The sequence below is a fragment of the Electrophorus electricus genome, chromosome 8 (assembly GCF_013358815.1).
Source record: "Electrophorus electricus isolate fEleEle1 chromosome 8, fEleEle1.pri, whole genome shotgun sequence".
Classification (NCBI taxonomy): domain Eukaryota; kingdom Metazoa; phylum Chordata; class Actinopteri; order Gymnotiformes; family Gymnotidae; genus Electrophorus; species Electrophorus electricus.
In genome coordinates, this window is record NC_049542.1 from 4,791,854 (window position 1) to 4,811,109 (window position 19,256).

Here is a 19,256-nt window from a genome sequence, read left to right on the forward strand (position 1 = left end):
CCTGCCTACGCTCCTCCCAGTGCCACGCCTGCAAACCTCCCACGCCTTCCATCGCTGAGTGCAGCCGCACCTCCAGACCTCCTGAGCCTGCCATCGCTGAACGCAACCATGACTCGGCACCCACATCGGACATGCAGGTGGACGCTCAGGACACGTCAGACGTGCTCGTGAACGCTCAGCTCATGCTCCACTGGTGCCCACGCCCTACGACACTTCTGTAACTGCATCTACATAATGTATCTATACCTGTTTGTGTGAACTTGGTAAAAACCTGTTACCCTGCCTTGTGGCATCGGTGTTCCTTTACCTGTTCCAGTAGCTGCACTCATGCCTGTTGTTTATTTTGTTGCTGTGCCTGTCTCAGTTTTGTTTAACATAATTACGTCTGCCTTTGCTTCTGTGCCTGTCCCTGTTCCCGCAGCTATCCCAGTATTTCTCCTCTCCTGTCTCTGCTCGCCTCCTGTTCTAGCCATGTTGCCAGTCCCACTCCTTTTCCCTCAGTCTGTCCCAATTCCTGTGCCTGTCCATGGTTTACAGTCTCGTCTAGCATAAGTAACCTGGTTCTGTGCTTCATCGTTGTTCTCCTGTTAGCCATTCCTTAGTGTTAAGTTTCCTTAGTTGCCTTGTTATCAGCCTCGCCCTGTTAGCCTGCTTAGTCTTCTGATTCTTTCCCTCATTCTATTCTGTGTTGTTTTTCTTGTTCATTTTTTTTATATTAAACTTGTTATTTATTTGTTAATCCTGTCTGTTCGTTTACTCATTCTCATTAGGGTTTGCCTAGTCATTGTTCCAGTTCACTCTCACATCCGAGGCATTGTTACTTTGTATATGTGTTCACCCTCAGCCTCCCAACCATTACACTCATGTGGTTCCTTATTTCCCAAAATCCAGATGTATTATTAAGTACATTTTAAATAGAAAAATAAAGGTGCAGACTTGAGAATTAATTGAAGAGAATAGCAGGCCCTGTGTTTTTGCTGTTCAATATAACATACAAACAAGGCATATGGTAAATATGCTGCATTAGAGTAATGTGAACACCACACAGGCAGGTTTAGCAGGTTATTTCTTTGACTAAATTAAAATGAACGCTGTGCAAACATTCTCTGCTTTCATCCATTTTAGATGAGGATGGACAGACGGTTGTTCCAGCCAGCTGCAAGACTCACCGTCCCCCCCCAGCTGAAAGCTCCATCTCATGCTTGCTGTGAGTGTGGCAACGGTGAACACGTCACTGTGCCCATCACTGCATCACGGAAGAGACACTGAGACACTGTGATGAAGAGGAGGAAGAGGACTACACTCAGATCATTATTATGATCATGTGGCATGGTTTAAAACATGAAGCTTCAATAAAGCCATTAAACTAAACCATTTGGTGGTACTAATATAATAATAATAATAGTAAACTTTAGTTGTATACAACTTTTTAAAATTATAGTACAAGATAAGAGTACACACAATCAAGATAAAAAAAAAACAATGATAAAAACCTGGATAATAAAATCATAGAACATAAAATCTGTTCAATATAAACAGTGTATAATATAAACAGTGAAATAAATTTGGTAAGAGAGATAAAACTAGACAGATTTACAATATAATTTTTTTTTTTTACGTTCCATGTAATTTTCATACGCCCAAACTGTGATGGAGTTTGCAGATCGGTGCCCTTCAAAACTATTTAGAATGAAAGAGCTCAATAGCATTTATGGCAGACCCCAACCACCAGGCCCCACCCCACAATCTTTACATTCACTGTATATAAAAGATAAATATGTTTCTATGATTCTATGTTATATATGTAAAGTATAATAATGCTATAAGGATGGATGAAATGAAGGGTCAGTATCACTGCCCAGACAGAACACATATTGCATCTGAGAAAGAAAGGTCAGACTACATCAGGAATCCACCAGAGCCAAACTGTAATGTGGACATTGTGTGGTCCAGCTGTGGCCATGCAGATGATGGTCATGACTAAGGCAACTACTGTCATCCACTGCTTGAAGCTCACCTAACTTCGTGGTAAGCTACCATCAGACAGTATGCTCACAAATGTAAATGCAGCAATAAGCACAATACCAACAACCTGTATAACTGAAACCAACAAACTGGTATATACCACTGTAGTAGTTAAGCTCAAGATCCTAGCATACAGAATGCAAGCAACAGACCACTTCCACTATGCCCCCTGGAAACAGAGGCTTGAAACCAATATAAAGCCAACTTGAAGTCAGCTAATTGACAGATCTTCAGAAGGAGATAAAGACCAAATATGTGGCCTGGTTACAGAAGAAATACAATGGGTGGCCCATAACTTAGGATCCAGAGTCTGGTAAACAGAGGTCAAAAGAGTGGTCAAGAGGCTTTTTATTGTCTTTCTGTGACGGCGGCGGGTGAATGGAAGCGAGAGGCGGGTCAGCAGTGAGGTAATCTTTATTCTCCATAGGTTGTCCATGATGGAAGCACGGAACCTCAAATACAAATACAGAGGAGCTAGTCTTCCTCTAGACAATTGATCATGCATGGTTCGACTCAACGTAGTAGGACCGCTATTGTGCAGCTCCGTCTCCTCAAATCTGGGGGTTAAAATAGAGCAGGGAGTGAATGTGGAATGGGTACTTGGTCCACCATTTCACTGCGTGTTATACTGTGTATGACTATGTATGTGACGAATAAACCGAACTTGAACTTGGTAAAAATAATTAGTAATCAGGGGATTGTGAACGGGGCAGGTGCAATGTGTAGTCCTTAGCAGGGGTGGGTGTGTCTCCCCTGCTAACTAGCTGACCAACCGTGACACTTTCTAGCTATAAACAGGTAATTAAATAATGCGCCTACAGTACCATGATGCAACACAAAAGGAGAACATGTGTAAACAATAAATATGAAATACAGCACAAATATTAACATATAGGCAACTCCAACCAGTGCACCATACTGTGACATATAAACAAATACACTTATAGCATACAGCAGTCACTGAGGTAACAGTACATTCATTTAAGAACACAGTATTGTTAAATGGAATACAATTTTTGTTGTAAGTCTCTGGGAGTTGAGGAATCTGATGGCATGGGGGAAGAAACTGTTGTGCAGTATGACTGAAAACAGACATGTTTTGTACCTCTTCAGAGACAGTAAGATAGAGAAGAGTTTTTGTGAGTGGAGTGTGGGCTCATGTCTAAGGCTGGTAACTTTGCGAAAGCAGCGTGTGTTGTAAATGTCCATGATGGAGGGGAGAGAGACCCTGAGGACCTTTTCTGCTGTTCTTACTATTCTCCTCAGGGTTTTGCGGTCTGAGTCAGTTCCTAAACCAGGCAGTGAAGCAGCTGCTCAGGATGCTGTCTATTGTGGAACATGGTGAGGATAGTGGCAGGGGATGAGCTAGAAGTAGGAGTTACTGCTGGGCTTTCTTGGCTATGGAGCTGGTATTGAGGGTCCAGGTGAGGTTCTCTGCTAGGTGGACACCAAAGAACTTGGTGCTTGTAATGATTTTCACAGAGGAGCTGTCGATATTGATCGGAGAGTGAAAACTACATACTTTCCTGAAGTCGACCACCATCTTTTTTGTTTTTTTCCACATTCAGTGACTGACAGGTTCTGAGACATCCTCTCTGAACGCTGACTCATCATCACTGCTGATGAGACCCCACAGTCTTGCCATTAGTGAATTTGATGTGGTTCAAGCTGTGCATTGCTGCACAATTTTGGGTCAGCAATGTGAACAACAGTGGACTGAGCACACAACACTGGGGAAGCTCAGTGCTCAGTGTGGTGGTGCTGGAGACAGTGATCCTGATCCAGACTGATGGGGCTTTCCCACCAAGAAAGTCCTGGATCCAGCTGCAGAGGGAGGAGTTCAGATCCAGCAGTCTCTTTTCAACCAGACACTGAGGAATGATGGTGTTGAATTCTGAGCTGCAGTCTATGAACAGAATTCTATCGTATGTGTCTTTGTTCAGCTTTGTTCAGTTTGTTTTTGAACACAAACATTTTTTCAAAGCAGATTTGCATCTTTAACTGAATAATTAACTGATACACATTAATTTTATATTTATTTCATATTTCACTGCACACATGCATCTCACTGTAAATCACCATAATGCTAGTCCCTAAAAAATTACTAACAAACTAAAAATGCAAGAGAAGGGCTGTAGAATTTAGCTGTAACTCTAACAGGTAAAGGTTTGTAAAACAGTGCTGATGCGAGCTAACATTCCATGTTAATAAAGTGTGGAATAATTGAATACTGTCAAATTGAACTTTCCAAGCATTAAAGAGAGGAGTTCGCAGCAGTCTGGTCCTTTAGTTGTTGAGGTGCATTTTAACTACACTGTTCACTGCTGCTATCTGACAGCTCTGTCTCAGTATACTGCAGAAGTGCTGAAGGCTGTGTTTCAGTGAGGCTACATAGCAGAATTTCCTGTCCTTTTTTAACTTTCATTTCTTTATAGAGGGAAGAAATCAAAACATCCAATAAGAAAACCACAACCAGTCTTATTGAAATCTACACTTGGTCATTTGTAATGGCCCGAGTGCCGCAGGGCAAGGAGCATGATTAACAGACTCCCTCGATGGAGACAGACATTTATTAAAGCACGCAAAAAACAATGGCACTCACATGTAACGTAAACAGCATACATGAATACAAACATGGCTAACGTGAACAACATGAACACGCACATGAGCACCAAGAGGGGTTTAAATACATACAGACATAACGAGACTAAGCCAGGTGCAGGTGTGTGATAAACAACATGGGTGTGGTTACAAACAAGACAAGTCACAGTCAACGAGAAACGCCCACTGCACGTAACGGGCTGTACCACATGATCAGCAGGAAGGGGAGCGTTCCATGACGTCATTCTAAAGTATGGAAATCCAGAAAGGCCATAATGTGACATCTGGGGTTGGTTGTGTGACACCATAAGTTAACTATTGTTTGTCTCGCCTTATGAACTATCTAACCTAGGTTAAAATTACTCTTAACTAAAATAAGTAATTAAAGAGAAAATACAGTACTTAATTAATTAAAGAAAAATACTTTTGAATAAAATCAAGCAGTCAGACTTGATTATGGAAAAGTAATAAAAGATTATGGAAGAACTGAGTGATGGGAAATGAATTATGTTTAAACCAAGAATAGGCCTACATAAGTTTGTGTTCCATGTTCCTAAGTTGAAGTAGAGGAGACTGAAGAACAGAATAAACATTTTGGCCATTAGGGTAAAAACAAAGGAACAGTTAAATAGGAATCAGGCGTGCGCTAGAAATCCGGTGAGTCAGATTGGGGGGGTGTGCAAGTGGGCGTGGCTGTGTGGAGCTGATGGTTGTTCCTGGGGTTCATAATAGGCTTCCACATGTTGTCTCTATAACATTGAACTGAACCACTTAACTAACAATGACAACATTCTCACTGATGATGTGGGAATATCTGTGGGTTACTATGGGGGTCAAGGCCTGTTTGATATTCAAAAAGGATGGCAGAGGCCCTCATCCTGGGAATTTTGAACTGTTTCCATCAGGTGTTTTTCACAGACTGCATATTAACTGGGGGAACCAAAAGGGTCATGTGGGAGGGTCTGTTCTACTGACCTGCTCCTGGACTGAACATCACATACCACACACTCTTAAATGGACCTTCAGAGAGAAAGAAATCTACCCCACTGACCAGACTCAGGGTTACACAGGCAAAGTTCTGCATCTTAAAGATTCTCCAGGAGATCTCTCTCTACTCATATCACCCCTGACTGAGGGTGGGGGAGTGTCCACCATACCTGTGTAAACACTGCAGTCCACTTCCTCCCACTGACTGGACTCTGGCTATCAGGTGTTTCCCTCTGACTCATGTTGCTTTTATCACTCCAGGACAGCACTGCCATCCTGTGGGAGAAACTGACTTGGAGAACCGAGATGGATGATGCTTCTCCACAAACTCTACTACACTGTACAGTCTCAGCATGTCTAATAACTACTTCTTTGTGTTATATTCTGTGAAAATGACTTTTTGATTGGGGCAGATGTATAGAGAAAAACATTTTTTTTTTAATTTCCATCACTCATTCAGTATGTTTTTGATTAAATCTTTCCAAGAGATGACATGGGGGTTTAATCATGAAGTTTGCACCTTGAGATGTAGATATCAGTAAAAGGACTGAATAAGGACAGCCTTTAGTATAACATGTTCAGAGCTGTTGGCCAATTGCTGTGGCAAAACATATGGGAGGTGACAGAGATGCATGCTGGGAATTTTCACATTTGTAAACTCATTGCTTTGGCCACAGTGACAAAAGAAAAAAAAATATGAGTAATTAAGAAAACTGTCTTTAAACTGGAGTCACTGGACTGAATGTGACAGAAACCATGCTGTCATGGTGCCATGTGTGTGTGTATGTGTTTGTTTGTTTGTATGAATGTGCATGGGCGTGGGTGCATATGTTTTTTTATGTGTGTGTGTGTGTGTGTGTGTGTGTGTGTGTGTGTGTGTGTGTGTGTGTGTGTGCGCCAGCCAATTCCCCCCCAGATAGACACATCACAGATAGTGATGTCCAACAGATAGTGGCATATCCAACTGCTGTCAGTGAACTGCACTCTACACACATTCTGCTGTCAAACTGCACCACACACATCTTCATGATGTGTGTGGTTATCAGTGGGTGTAAACAGAAACCACAACTCTCTGTCCTGCTTTGGCTCTTTATTTATGAAACAACAATAGATACACAGTGGAAGTGATGCGTACAGCCAACAGTTTGGCATTTGACTTTAAAAGGCATGATTAAGAACAGAAAAAAATATGCTGCTATTTAAAATTCAAATATCAAAAAATCCTTCAATAGAAATACACACATAAAATGCAGAAAAAAATATTCTTTGGGAAAAATATGATAATGTAATAATAAAACGCAATACATTTTTTACAGACGCAATACATTTTTTACAGACAAGCAAAAATGATGCTTGTTGGAGTCAGAATTTAGTTCTAGATTGTCCTGCCCCTACAAGTCCTACTTTATGCTAGTATCTAATTAGCAATTAGCAAGTAATTAGCACCGGTTCCTCTCTACCGGACCGAACCACAACGCAGATTTCATTTCCACTTAACGCTGATCAGATGTGTGCGGCAGGTCTGTTAAACAGGTGTGTAGGTCTGTAGCTGGTCTGTTGATTTCTCTTGGTTTTCTTCTCTACTGCAGACTAGCTGTTCCATCTCCACCATCAGTGTTATAGTGAACTCTGCTCATTTCTGACACTGAAGCAGGTCACATGAACAAGAACAACTCAGTTCATTCAGGATCTGACTCTGCACATGGTAAAATGGATGTTAATGGACACAATGAGAAAACAATCTGATTATAACAGCTTGCTAATGAAATTTTTACCTTTATTTCTTTTGGTGTAATAAACCACAGCCACGATAATGTGGAGGAAGATCACAGTGACCAAAGCAAAGGGGATGTAGGGCAGAGTCTGAGGAGAGACTGTAACAACACAACAAACACTGACCCCAGTCTTACACAGCAGCAGAATACATTTATTTAACACAGCTGTGAACTGTTTACTCTTCCAAACACTCCCTCTTAAACTAAATGTTAAACTAAATGTCGTTTACTACTATTATTATTAATAGTAGTAGTATTCGTAGTAGTAGTATATAGTGGGGAATCATTTTATGGAGTTGATGGGAGAATGTTATTAAACAAATGCATCTTAAATTCAGTGGTAGTTGATGAACAGAATGAATGTGGGGCCTCTGCAAGAATAGAAAATATGATGAGTTGAAAGTACTGAAGGTTCTGTGCTTTCATACGTTTTACATGTTTACATTTATATTTTGTACTACAAAACTGATGTATGTACAGTTTGTAAAAGCAAAAGTCTTCGGTTCGCCATGTTACTGGTGGTTAATAGGATGGCTAAGTGTGAGGTTACAGGTTCTGTAGGTGCAGTGTGTCCTTCAGTCATTTTCTGTGAGTGAATGAAACAGGGACTGCTGGGTCAAGTCCTCATGGAGTGGATTAGTCTTCACCTGAGCAGAATAGCTGTCCCGGGGGAGTCTCTCTCTGTCTCTCGCTCTCTTGCTCTCTCTCTCTCTCTGTCTCTCTCTCTCTCTCTCTCTCTCTCTCTCTCTCTCTCTCTCTCTCTGAGAGAGACTGACACGACTTTTCATTGTTACCCTACCAGTCCCAGTGTCTGCCTTTGTCTGTTCCCATTCATATCTTTGTAACTGTCCCAATCCCAGCTGTGGTTCGGTTCCTGTTATCCCGTATCCCGTGCTCCTACTCTCAGACGGGCTCCCATCCATCATGCTGCCCAAGCCGGAACCCAGTCGTCTCCTGTCCAGCCTGCTGTCAGGTCTCTGGTTGTGGTACAAAGTCCTGTTTCCACCCCTCACCCGATGGACTTTCCCCTTTTTTTCCTCCTTTTCCACCTGTCCTTGTCCAGGTTCCCCAGACCCTGCTGTGTGACGCCGGGCTCGGGCTCCCTTGTCAACTGTTATGCACGTCAGGAGCCCCGTGTTAAGGAGGGTGTGGGTGCTACTGTAACACCCCTCACCACCATCACACAGGAGCCCCGTGTTAAGGGGGGTGTGGGTGCTACTGTAACACCCCTCACCACCATCACACAGGAGCCCCGTGTTAAGGAGGGTGTGGGTGCTACTGTAACACCCCTCACCACCATCACACAGGAGCCCCGTGTTAAGGGGGGTGTGGGTGCTACTGTAACACCTCTCACCACCATCACACAGGAGCCCCGTGTTAAGGGGGGTGTGGGTGCTACTGTAACACCCCTCACCACCATCACACAGGAGCCCCGTGTTAAGGGGGGTGTGGGTGCTACTGTAACACCCCTCACCACCATCACACAGGAGCCCCGTGTTAAGGGGGGTGTGGGTGCTACTGTAACACCCCTCACCACCATCACACAGGAGCCCCGTGTTAAGGAGGGTGTGGGTGCTACTGTAACACCTCTCACCACCATCACACAGGAGCCCCATGTTAAGGAGGGTGTGGGTGCTACTGTAACACCTCTCACCACCATCCTCCTCCCCATGTGCTCCTTTGTTTGTTTTTGTTCCTCCACATGCTTTGTGTTGTTCATGCCCTCACACAGGGGTCCTGTGTTTCCCCTTTCACTTACCCCCGTCGCCTGGGTCTAGTCTCACCCTCATTATTTACCCTATAAAGCCCAATCCTGTACAACCACTAATGTCAGTTATTTTGCCTTAATCGCTTGTATGACATTGTGTATGCAACATTAGCACAGTACGTTCACGTGCGCTTTCATTTTCATTAAAAACAAAAACGCATCAAACCAGGCTAACTCATGCTTGCATCCTGATGATGGCACACACCTGCCCCTGGTTTAATGTTGTGTGTGTCTGTGTGTAGTTAAACCCCTGTTGGTGTGTGCATTAGTGTTGGTCATTGTTTGTGTTGCTAGTCCTACGTGTATTCATGTTAAACGTATATGTTTGTGTTGCCGTCGTTAGTGTTCCTGCAGTGTTACATGTATTCGTGTTATCCGTTTATGTTGTGTGAGTGCCGTCGTCGTAAGCGTTAAGTATCAATAAATGTCTGTCAAAGTCGAGGGAGTCTGTGCGTCCTGCTCCGCGCCCTGCGGCACTCCAGCTGTTACAGCAATCAAGTGGCACATACAACAAATGCTACAGATTCTTGAAGTGCTGATGTTTGTTCAGTTTTCCACCGGATCTCAATGAGTTTGTCTGTGTGTCTAGTGAGGGGTCTGGTGTTGTCTGTACAGGCAAAGGTCTGAGTAACAGAAATGATCAAGTTAGATTCCCATTCTAATTACATTCCCATCATGTATGAAGACTTAAGATTTAAGATTTAATTTTTTCACATGGGTTGAGCAAAATCAGGTGATTATGGCTGCTCTTGATGTTGTGTAATTTTGGGGAAGGTAGTCATTCAGAAAACAGCTAACACTACTTGTGACATTGTTTAAAAGAGTATTTGACCATCACTGAACTAAATGTTACTGGTAATGTGCACAGATGACAGCACAACAACAAATATGACAGTAGAAAGTCTACAAGTAACTCAGACAACCAATCTTTGCTAGTGTGGATACATAAGAAAACCTTAAAGCTGGATTTATCATTTGCAGTTGGATTTGGATCAAAAACAGTGTTTTACCTTTAACGGTGAGTCTGATGTCTTTATATTTCTGGTTTGTAAGATAACAGCTGTAGTCTCCCTCATCCTCTTCAGTCAGGTGTGATATGAGTAGAGAGAGATTTCCTGGAGAGTGAACAGTACCCAGCTGAACTCTGTTTCTGTACTGTTCACTCTCAATGGAGATCACATCCCATGTGTCTCTGCTTGTGTTGCGTTTCTTCCAGGTGAAACTCTCAGGTTTGGCGTGTGGTTCAGTACAGAAGCAGGGCAGCAGTACTGAGTCTCCTGTGTATGCAGTGATGTCGTCTGTCTTCTGATTCTCTGCCAAACTGCAGCCTGCAGAAACACACGAGATAAAAGCCTTCACTATTAAACATAGCTGCACATGTACATGTAAAATGGTTATTATTACACATGACATACTCCGTTATTATTATTATATATGACATACTTAATTATTATTATATATCACATACTCCATTATTATTATATATCACATACTTAACTATTATATATATGACATACTTAATTTCTCCAGGTCCAGTCACCTGATGGTACTGATGGTACCAGCCAACTGATGATGGTACTGGAAATCACCAAGAGATTTCCCAATAGATGTTGGTATGATGGATACATGACCATCAAGTTATAAGATGTAAATGTCTGATTATATATTGTCTCTCTCCCTCCCTCCTTCTCTCTCTCCCCCTCTGCCCACCCTCGCTCCCTCCCTCCCTCCCTCCTTCTCTCTCCATCCCTCATTCTCTCTCTATTTCTTCCTTTCTCTCTCTCTCCTTCCCTCCTCTCTCTCTCCCTCTTTCTTTTTCTCCCCCTCTCTCTAGAGCAAATGACAACAGTAGTAACTAAATAAGGAAACTAAACAAGTCGTGTGTAATATGGGTATATAACTGACTAGAACCTAAACAGGACAGAAGACAAGAGTCATTAACTACAGGCATGAAATACAAATACAAACAGAAGATGTAACTAGAAACAGAAAGAAGTAGAACTGCAGATCCTGCCGCTGGATAGATTTTTTGTTTTATGTAGTACAGTAGTTATTGATACAGACCAGTCGCTATATGCAGTACGGCCCACCGAGTGCAGTTGAAGTGATTTTTTGTTTTGTAACAGAGCCCCCATGATGGCACACACCTGCCCCTGGTTTAATGTTGTGTGTGTCTGTGTGTATTTAAACCCCTGTTGGTGTGTGCATTAGTGTTGGTCATTGTTTGTGTTGCTAGTCCTACGTGTATTCATGTTAAACGTATATGTTTGTGTTGCTGTCGTTAGTGTTCCTGCAGTGTTACGTGTATTCGTGTTATCCGTTTATGTTGTGTGAGTGCCGTCGTCGTAAGCGTTACGTGTTAATAAATGTGTGTCAAAGTCGAGGGAGTCTGTGCGTCCTGCTCCGCGCCCTGCGGCACTCCAGCTGTTACAGCAATCAAGTGGCACATACAACAAATGCTACAGATTCTTGAAGTGCTGATGTTTGTTCAGTTTTCCACCTGATCTAACTGAGTTTGTCTGTGTGTCTAGTGAGGGGTCTGGTGTTGTCTGTACAGGTCTGAGTAACAGAAATGATCCAGTTAGATTCCCATTCTAATTACATTCCCATCATGTATGAAGACTTAAGCGTCGGTCACATCTAACTGCCACCTCGCTCATGTTTTCACATGGGTGGAGCAAAATGAGGGGATTATGGGCGGTCTTGGTATCGTGTAATTTTGGGGAACGTAGTCCTTCAGAAAACAGCTAACACTACTTGTGACATTGTTCTAATAATTAGTATAATAATAGCAGCTGCTTTTCTTTCAGAAAGAAGTAAGTAAAGCTCTTGCCCCTTCAAGTGAATGAGGTTTTTCACCAGGCAGATTTTTCTCGTGTTCGGTGTGAAAGATTATTTATACTGCAGATTTAGTGTCTGATGCTGCCTTTAAATTGAACCTAAATAAGATGCCTTAGCAGGCAGCATATGTCAGAGGGAGAACAGTGATCACACATTTATTCAACAGTCTTGGATCTGGAAGCATATTGGTCACTATTTCCATAGACATTCCAGAAAATTCTAATTTAAAGCCTCAACCCAACCAGCTACAAAATTAAGCTAATAAAAGAGCAAAATTACAAGACTTTGTACATAAATGCTTCATGAACTACAAATTCCATAATGCCCTCATACAGGTAGCTGAGATATGTGTACATTGAGAGAGACTGAGCTACAACGTCATTTGTCATGGCATACTATGTCATTTCAACCAAGAAAATCGTAACACATTGATATATGTAGGCCAAACTCTCGACTATGAAGTCTTATTCTTGCTTGCCCCAACTGCTGTGGTCATCTGTGGTCTCTTGCAGAAATATTGTTATTCATCAATTGTTATTCAGGACAGTAAATCACTCTACCAGCTGTGGGTTCCTCTCGGATGTGCTATGACAGGGATGCTGCTCGTATGTGGTCACTCTTTGATCAGTCAGTGTTGGACAAACTCTGCTGTTGATCAATCAAGATCAGACTAAAGAAATTCTGAACCATATGGATTTAATGCTGGAGCAGAGCTGAGAGTGGAGCTGGAGCAGAGTTGGTGGACTGAAGACGTACATTTGGAGAAATCTCTCCCTTGGGCTTGTGCTCTCTCTCTCTCCCTCTCTCTCTCTCTGTCATGCTCTCTCTGAGTCACATTCTCTTTCTGTCTCTCCTTCTCTCTCTTTTTTCTGCCTGGAAGCCCCAGCAGACATGCTCTACTGTTCCTGGCCACCCAGTTCACCTTCTTTAATGTCCATGTTGTCTTTCTCTCAATCTATCTGGCACTTAGGTAACATTTAGAAAGTATTTTCTGTGCCACATTTCTGTAACTTATTTACAGAGTTTCATTATAATATCTATTTTATTCTAATTGGTTTCATTATAATATCTATTTTATTCTAATTGTTTCATTATAATATCTATTCTATTCTATATAAACTTCTCTTCTGTTATGCTAATTAACTCTTTGCTACATTGAACTCATGAAGCTCGGCTCTCCGTGTAGTATTTGTAATGAGACTGATGGAGTCCAGACACTCGCAGATGATGTTAATCACTGATAATTTATTAAGAGAGAGGAAATCCAAAAGGTATAGTCAAAATTCTCTGCACTGGTGGATTGAGGCTGAGTGAAGAGCCAGCTATATTTTTATATATATGTAGAGTGCTGACACCAGTTTCCTGTAAAGTATCCAATCTCTGCACTGCACGTTTAGTAGATCAAATCCTATGTTAGTTTGACAGAACCGCTGAAAAAGCAGGATGCATTAAGACTGAGGAATTTTAGAAAGGTGGTTATGCATATTCTCATAACACATGCTAGACAATGCAGTAGAGCATTCTCTTCAGAATATAAATTGTAATTACAGGAATAATTTGGAATCAGATACATTTTGTAGTTTTATGTGCATTAAACCTTTGCCTGCACCTCTGCTGTTGGTTGTAGGTAAGTGGGACAGGGGTAAATAATTGTAGTAACAAAAACTCAAAATATGTCACTTGTAATATCAAACTGACATCAACACTGACAACTGGTCATAGCAAAGCCTTGCCTCTTATTTTAGATATTTCAAATCAAAAATCTAAAATAAGAACACATTAGTGATTTTGATCCAGCTGGTCCACCTACATTAATGATCTGCACATTGTGCAGTTTTCAGAACGATAATGTAACGCAGAGGCAGACAGGACTTGACGCACATGTGTAAACGAAAGTTCTTCATTTGCAAAACAGGTGGACACAACGGCAAAATTAACAAAATGATGCAAACTAAGCACTGACTAAATGGAACACCAAAAAGGGAGAAAAACGATACAGGAACTGTGCAGAAACAATAAAATTGTGATGTAACATTTGATACTAAGGCATCGAAGCTTGTATCACACAGTGTACTGAAGCTTGTATCAGTTACTATTACCACTAAAGTTAATATTACCATTAATATTACCACTAAAGTTACTAACAACACGTGACTAATGATGGTCGGCGATTCAGACGTCACTGAAACACAGGATGAGGGTGAGACTGTTTCATAAGTTTGGCAGTATCCTATAACTTGGAAGCTTTATCTTTTTACTAAAAAAAATTGGAAATGTGCTAATTATAGAAGTCAAAAGTGAGAGTAAACATTTCATAACGCCAACCTGTTGTTTTTACATAAAAGGGAAACAAGGATTTTACACAAATTATTTCAGAATTTAATTACTAAACATCATTACTGATCATCCATTTTTTTTAATGACATATGAAGGCGGTGCAGTGTTGTATTGTTTATAATGCTGCGCAGTTTTGAATCTATGGCTGCTATAATTTCTGAGAACCACCAGGTGTCGCTGTTTTGTCACCAGATTTCAATGCTCCAAAGCTTCGAATTATTTAGCAGTACAATAAGGAAGAACCTCAAACGCTTCACAGGACTTCGTCTGCACATCATTACCAAGAAGGAAGTTAAACAGTAAACACTAGAATAACGAGCAGGCTAATAACGTTACCAAACAACAATAAACTCACGGGAGGACGAGAGCGCGCACGTTCAAAGACCCACAACCAAGACGATAAAACAAGGGATATTTATACAAAGATTAACGAAGGCAAACTAGACAAAGATGAAAACAGTGACAGGAAAACCAAACGAGGGGTTGGAACAGAAAAACCAAAACAAAGAAGCATGTGTGTTAAAAACCTGAGACATTCTTACTTGAACTGCACAAGATATTTGTTACAGTTAAAGGAGTATTTGACCATCACTGAACTAAACGTTACTGGTAATGTGCACAGATGACAGCACAACAACAAATATGACAGCAGAAAGTCTACAAGTAACTCAGACAACCAAGACTTTGCTAGTGTGGATACATAAGAAAACCTTAAAGCTGGATTTATCATTTGCAGTTGGATTTGGATCAAATACCGTGTTTTACCTTTAATGGTGAGTTTGATGTATTTATAGTACTGGTTAAGATAACACCGGTAGACTCCCTCATCCTCTTCAGTCAGGTGTGATATGAGTAGAAAGAGATTTCCTGGAGAGTGAGCAGTACCCATCTGAACTCTGTTTCTGTACTGTTCACTCTCACTGGTGATCACGTCCCATGTTTTATTGTTTGTGTTGTGTTTCTGCCAGGTGAAACTCTCAGGTTTGGCGTGTGGGTCAGTACAGGAGCAGAGCAGCAGTACTGAGTCTCCTGCGTATGCAGTGATGTCGTCTGTCCTCAGATTCCCTTGCAACATGCAGCCTGCAGAAACACACGAGATAAAGGCCTTCAATATTAAACATGGCCGCACAAGTACATGTAAAATGGTTATTATTACATATGGCATAATTAATTATTATTATTATTATATATGACATACTTAATTGCTCCAGGTCCAGTCAACTGATGGTACTGATGGTACCAGCCAACTGATGATGGTACTGGAAATCACTAAGAGATTTCCCAATAGATGTTGGTATGATGGATGCATGACCATCAAGTTATAAGATGTAAATGTCTGATTATATTGATTATAGATTGTCTCTCTCCCTCCCTCTCTCTCCCTCGCTCCGGCTCCCTCCATCCCTCCCTTCATCTCTCTCTCTCCCTCCCTCCCTCCTTCCTTCTCTCCCTCTCCACTCCCACTAAAGTTATTACCACTAACATTACCACTAAAGTTACTGATAACATGTGACTAATCTTGTTTGAAGCTTCAAACATCACAGATACACAGGATGAGGTTGAGACTGTTTCATAGGTTTGGCACTCTCCTATAACTTAGAAGCTTTATCTTTTTACTAAAACATTTGAAATGTGCAAATTATAGAAGCCAAAGGGGAGAGTAAATGTTTCATAACGTCACCTTGTTGTCTCCCAGTATAGTTTTGTACTATGTTTTCACATAAAAAGGGAAACAATGATTTTAAACAAATTATTGCAGAATTGAATTACTAAACATCATTACTGATCATCATTTTTTTTTTAATGAAATATGAAAGCGGTGGAGTGTTGTATTGTGCAGTTTTGAATCTATGGCTGCTATAATTTCTGATAACCACCAGGTGTCGCTGTTTTGTCACCAGCTTTCAATGCTCCAAAGCTTCGAATCGTTTAGCAGTACACTAATGAAGCACCTCAAACGCTTCACAGGACATCGTCTGCACATCATTTCCAAAAAGGAAGTAAAAACACATCTGCAGATAAAAACACACCTGCATTCCACAACACACTACACACAGCTACAGCAGTAACGCTGCTACACATCTTATACACTCTACAAAACTACAGTGTACTGAACACTGAAAACTGTAGCCCAGACTACAGTCTGTCTAGTGGGAATCACCACACAACTATGACCTGGAACTCTACAACTCTCTCAGTAGAACTCCACTGAAATTCTCCACCCACTAATATCCACAGTAGAGGGGAAGTGTGTTCAAGTGCAAAACAAATTATTCCTCCAGTTCTTTCTCTCTCACAGACTAAATATAACAGTGAAACAGTGTCTTTCTAGTGTCATCACTTCCTCCTGAGCTTCCCAGTGTTCAGTCCCCATCCTCAGTAAAGTGATCCTGCAGTAAGAAGTAGTGCTACACAGTGATCCCCCTCAGCACTGTTTGGTCACATCATTTCACTCCTGCACTTAGTGATCAGAGGACCAAACTGAATGTGTATCTTAGCAAATATTAGAGAGATCAGACAGGAAGAGCTCTAGACTACATGCTGATCAAAATAAACATTGATCATTTAATCAGGTAAACATGAGCATTGTCTGATAACATTCATATTATTCATAAAGTACAGGTGGAATGCAGCAGTCTATGATCATGATGTAGTTTTCATACTATTGAGAAAAAAACTACTTAATTGAAGCTGTGAAATCCACCCACTGACACAGAACCACTAAAGGAGTCACCAAAGTAAAGACCACTTTGGATGTAGACAGTACAATGTCATCACAACCCAACAGTTATCACAGGAAGTAGAAACATTTTCTCTACTTTTCTCTTTGTTACTTTGTTCTTTTTGTTGTTAAAGCTGTCAAAAGCTGTTTAACAACTGTTTGCTAAATGCTGAATATCTGTAAAGTAACTAATTGAGGCTATAGGCTAGTGTGCACTGCACTGTAATAACACAAATAAAATAAAATAAAAAGTTAAAGACAAAAACCCCAAAAAACAAAAATTGTAATAAAAAATGTATAAATGCTAAATGGTGAATAGCTGTAAAGTAACTAATTGAGACTGTAGGCTAGTGTGCACTGCGGTGTCACAACAACAACAACAACAACAAATAAAAACTGTAAAAAGACAACCCCCCCCCCCCCCAAAAAAAAAGCAAAAATGGTAATAAAAAATGTATAAATATAAGAACTGAGAACAGCAATAGAGAGAGTGGCTTTCCTTGCCTAGTACCTCTATGCACATTTTGTGATATTATTACATTAATACTGACTGTGGCCTTAGGTGTGCTGTTAAAGATTTTACGCAATGTGAGGAGAAAAACTTCGTTTTCTTTACTGAAGGCCTTCTCTGCATAGCAGTTTCTAATATGTGGAGTGAGGTGTAACGTATTTGTCACGGTTGGCCTGGCAGCCAGAGGGAGGGACACGCCCACTCCTGCTAGGGATCACACTAAACACCTGCCTCATTCCCAGTCTCCTGCCTACTAATCACCTTCACCTGTTCATTGTTCATTCTCTCCATTTAAACTCACAGGTCACGAGAGAGCGCTGCACATTAATGGCCCATCGGACTACTTGCTCTTTATTTATGGAAAATAAAGAGCACTTTGGTGCAACTTTGCCTAGCGCTTCCTCTGAACTGCCACCGTCACAGTATTAGGTTAAGTAGTCTACCCTGTTAATGGCTGAGTGTCTCCTTTGATGAAACCAGTTTGATCAGTGATGGAATAATATGTTCTAATGGCTAATGCTTTGCTTTTTCTTTTTTTTTTTTTTATTTCAATGTTTCCAAGAGATGATATAGAGTTTTACTTAGAGATGGGGTTTGTACTTAAAGATGTAGATTTCATTAAAAGGACCAAATGAGGACTTACTTTAGTAAAACGTGTTTATAGTTGTAGACCAGTACCACAGACCAAACATCTTTCATCTCCAAGGCAGCCTGACTGCTGTCCAAGGTGCTGAAACTGCACCCTTCAGCCAAGTTCAGAACCTGTGCTGTACACAGCTGCCCTGTATATGGCTGCCCAGTGGGACCCAGACAGAAGCCCCTGGTGCTTCCTCAGCTGTAGCTGTAGCCACTCACCTTCCCACCTCACCAAATACACCAAAAGGTCTTCAGAGGGTGTGCATATCCTACATTTATCCTTTATTTATAGTTTGGTTTGGTGTCCTCTTACAATGTTTGTGTGGTTTAATCTTCCAAAGAGTCATAATACAGTTTTACACAACTATTTGCCAACCTCTCTTTATCCCTTGGAATTAAACAGGCAGTTTATGTTGCTGTGACTTTAAGATGTAAGATAAATGAGCTCTGTTCTGATTGGCTGCCCTGTATTGTGCTTCATTTAAAAAGCACTAAGAGCTGAAATATGTCTGAGAACTGCAATGTAGGTGTTGGGGGTTAAACTGCTGCAGGCCAAAGAGGCAGAGATAAGTAAATGAGCTGGTTCTCATGACATCAGAGAAACAGTGATTTCAAAACAGGCTATTTTTACAGATTATATTCCATATATAGACCATAAGGAATGAGAGAGTAAACAATGTGTTTTGAAAATGTAACAATATTTACATATTACTTAAAACATTTTTATTTCAATAAAGTGAGTGACATTCAGTTTTCCATGGTAGGGGCCCAGATATGACTTTGTCAAAACCAATAAGCAGAGTCAGTCTGCACTGTTTGTATTTGGTATCTTTTGTGGTGCTGTGGTTGTTAAGGTGCAGTTCCATCTCTGAATCAGCGTCTCACCTACTTCCCCTTCAGTCTTGTTGCTACACTTGTATTCCACATTATGTTTGAGTTACTGTTTCTTTTCAAGAACACAGAAGCTAAACACACATGCTACAGTTTACAAACTTGATGAAAATTCCTGAACATTATACAAATTCAGAAAACACTTTATTCAAAATGACATGT

At 41.0% G+C, this 19,256-nt stretch overlaps 1 protein-coding gene across 1 annotated transcript in view; it reads right to left on the reverse strand.

Moving 5' to 3' along the window:
• LOC118241855 (polymeric immunoglobulin receptor-like) overlaps nt 1–19,256 on the reverse strand; it is a 433,448-nt gene that overhangs the window by 46,304 nt on the left and 367,888 nt on the right. The window contains exon 6 of the mRNA XM_035529166.1: nt 10,167–10,484. Coding sequence (XP_035385059.1) covers nt 10,167–10,484 — 318 coding nt within the window. The remainder of the gene's footprint in view (nt 1–10,166; nt 10,485–19,256) is intronic.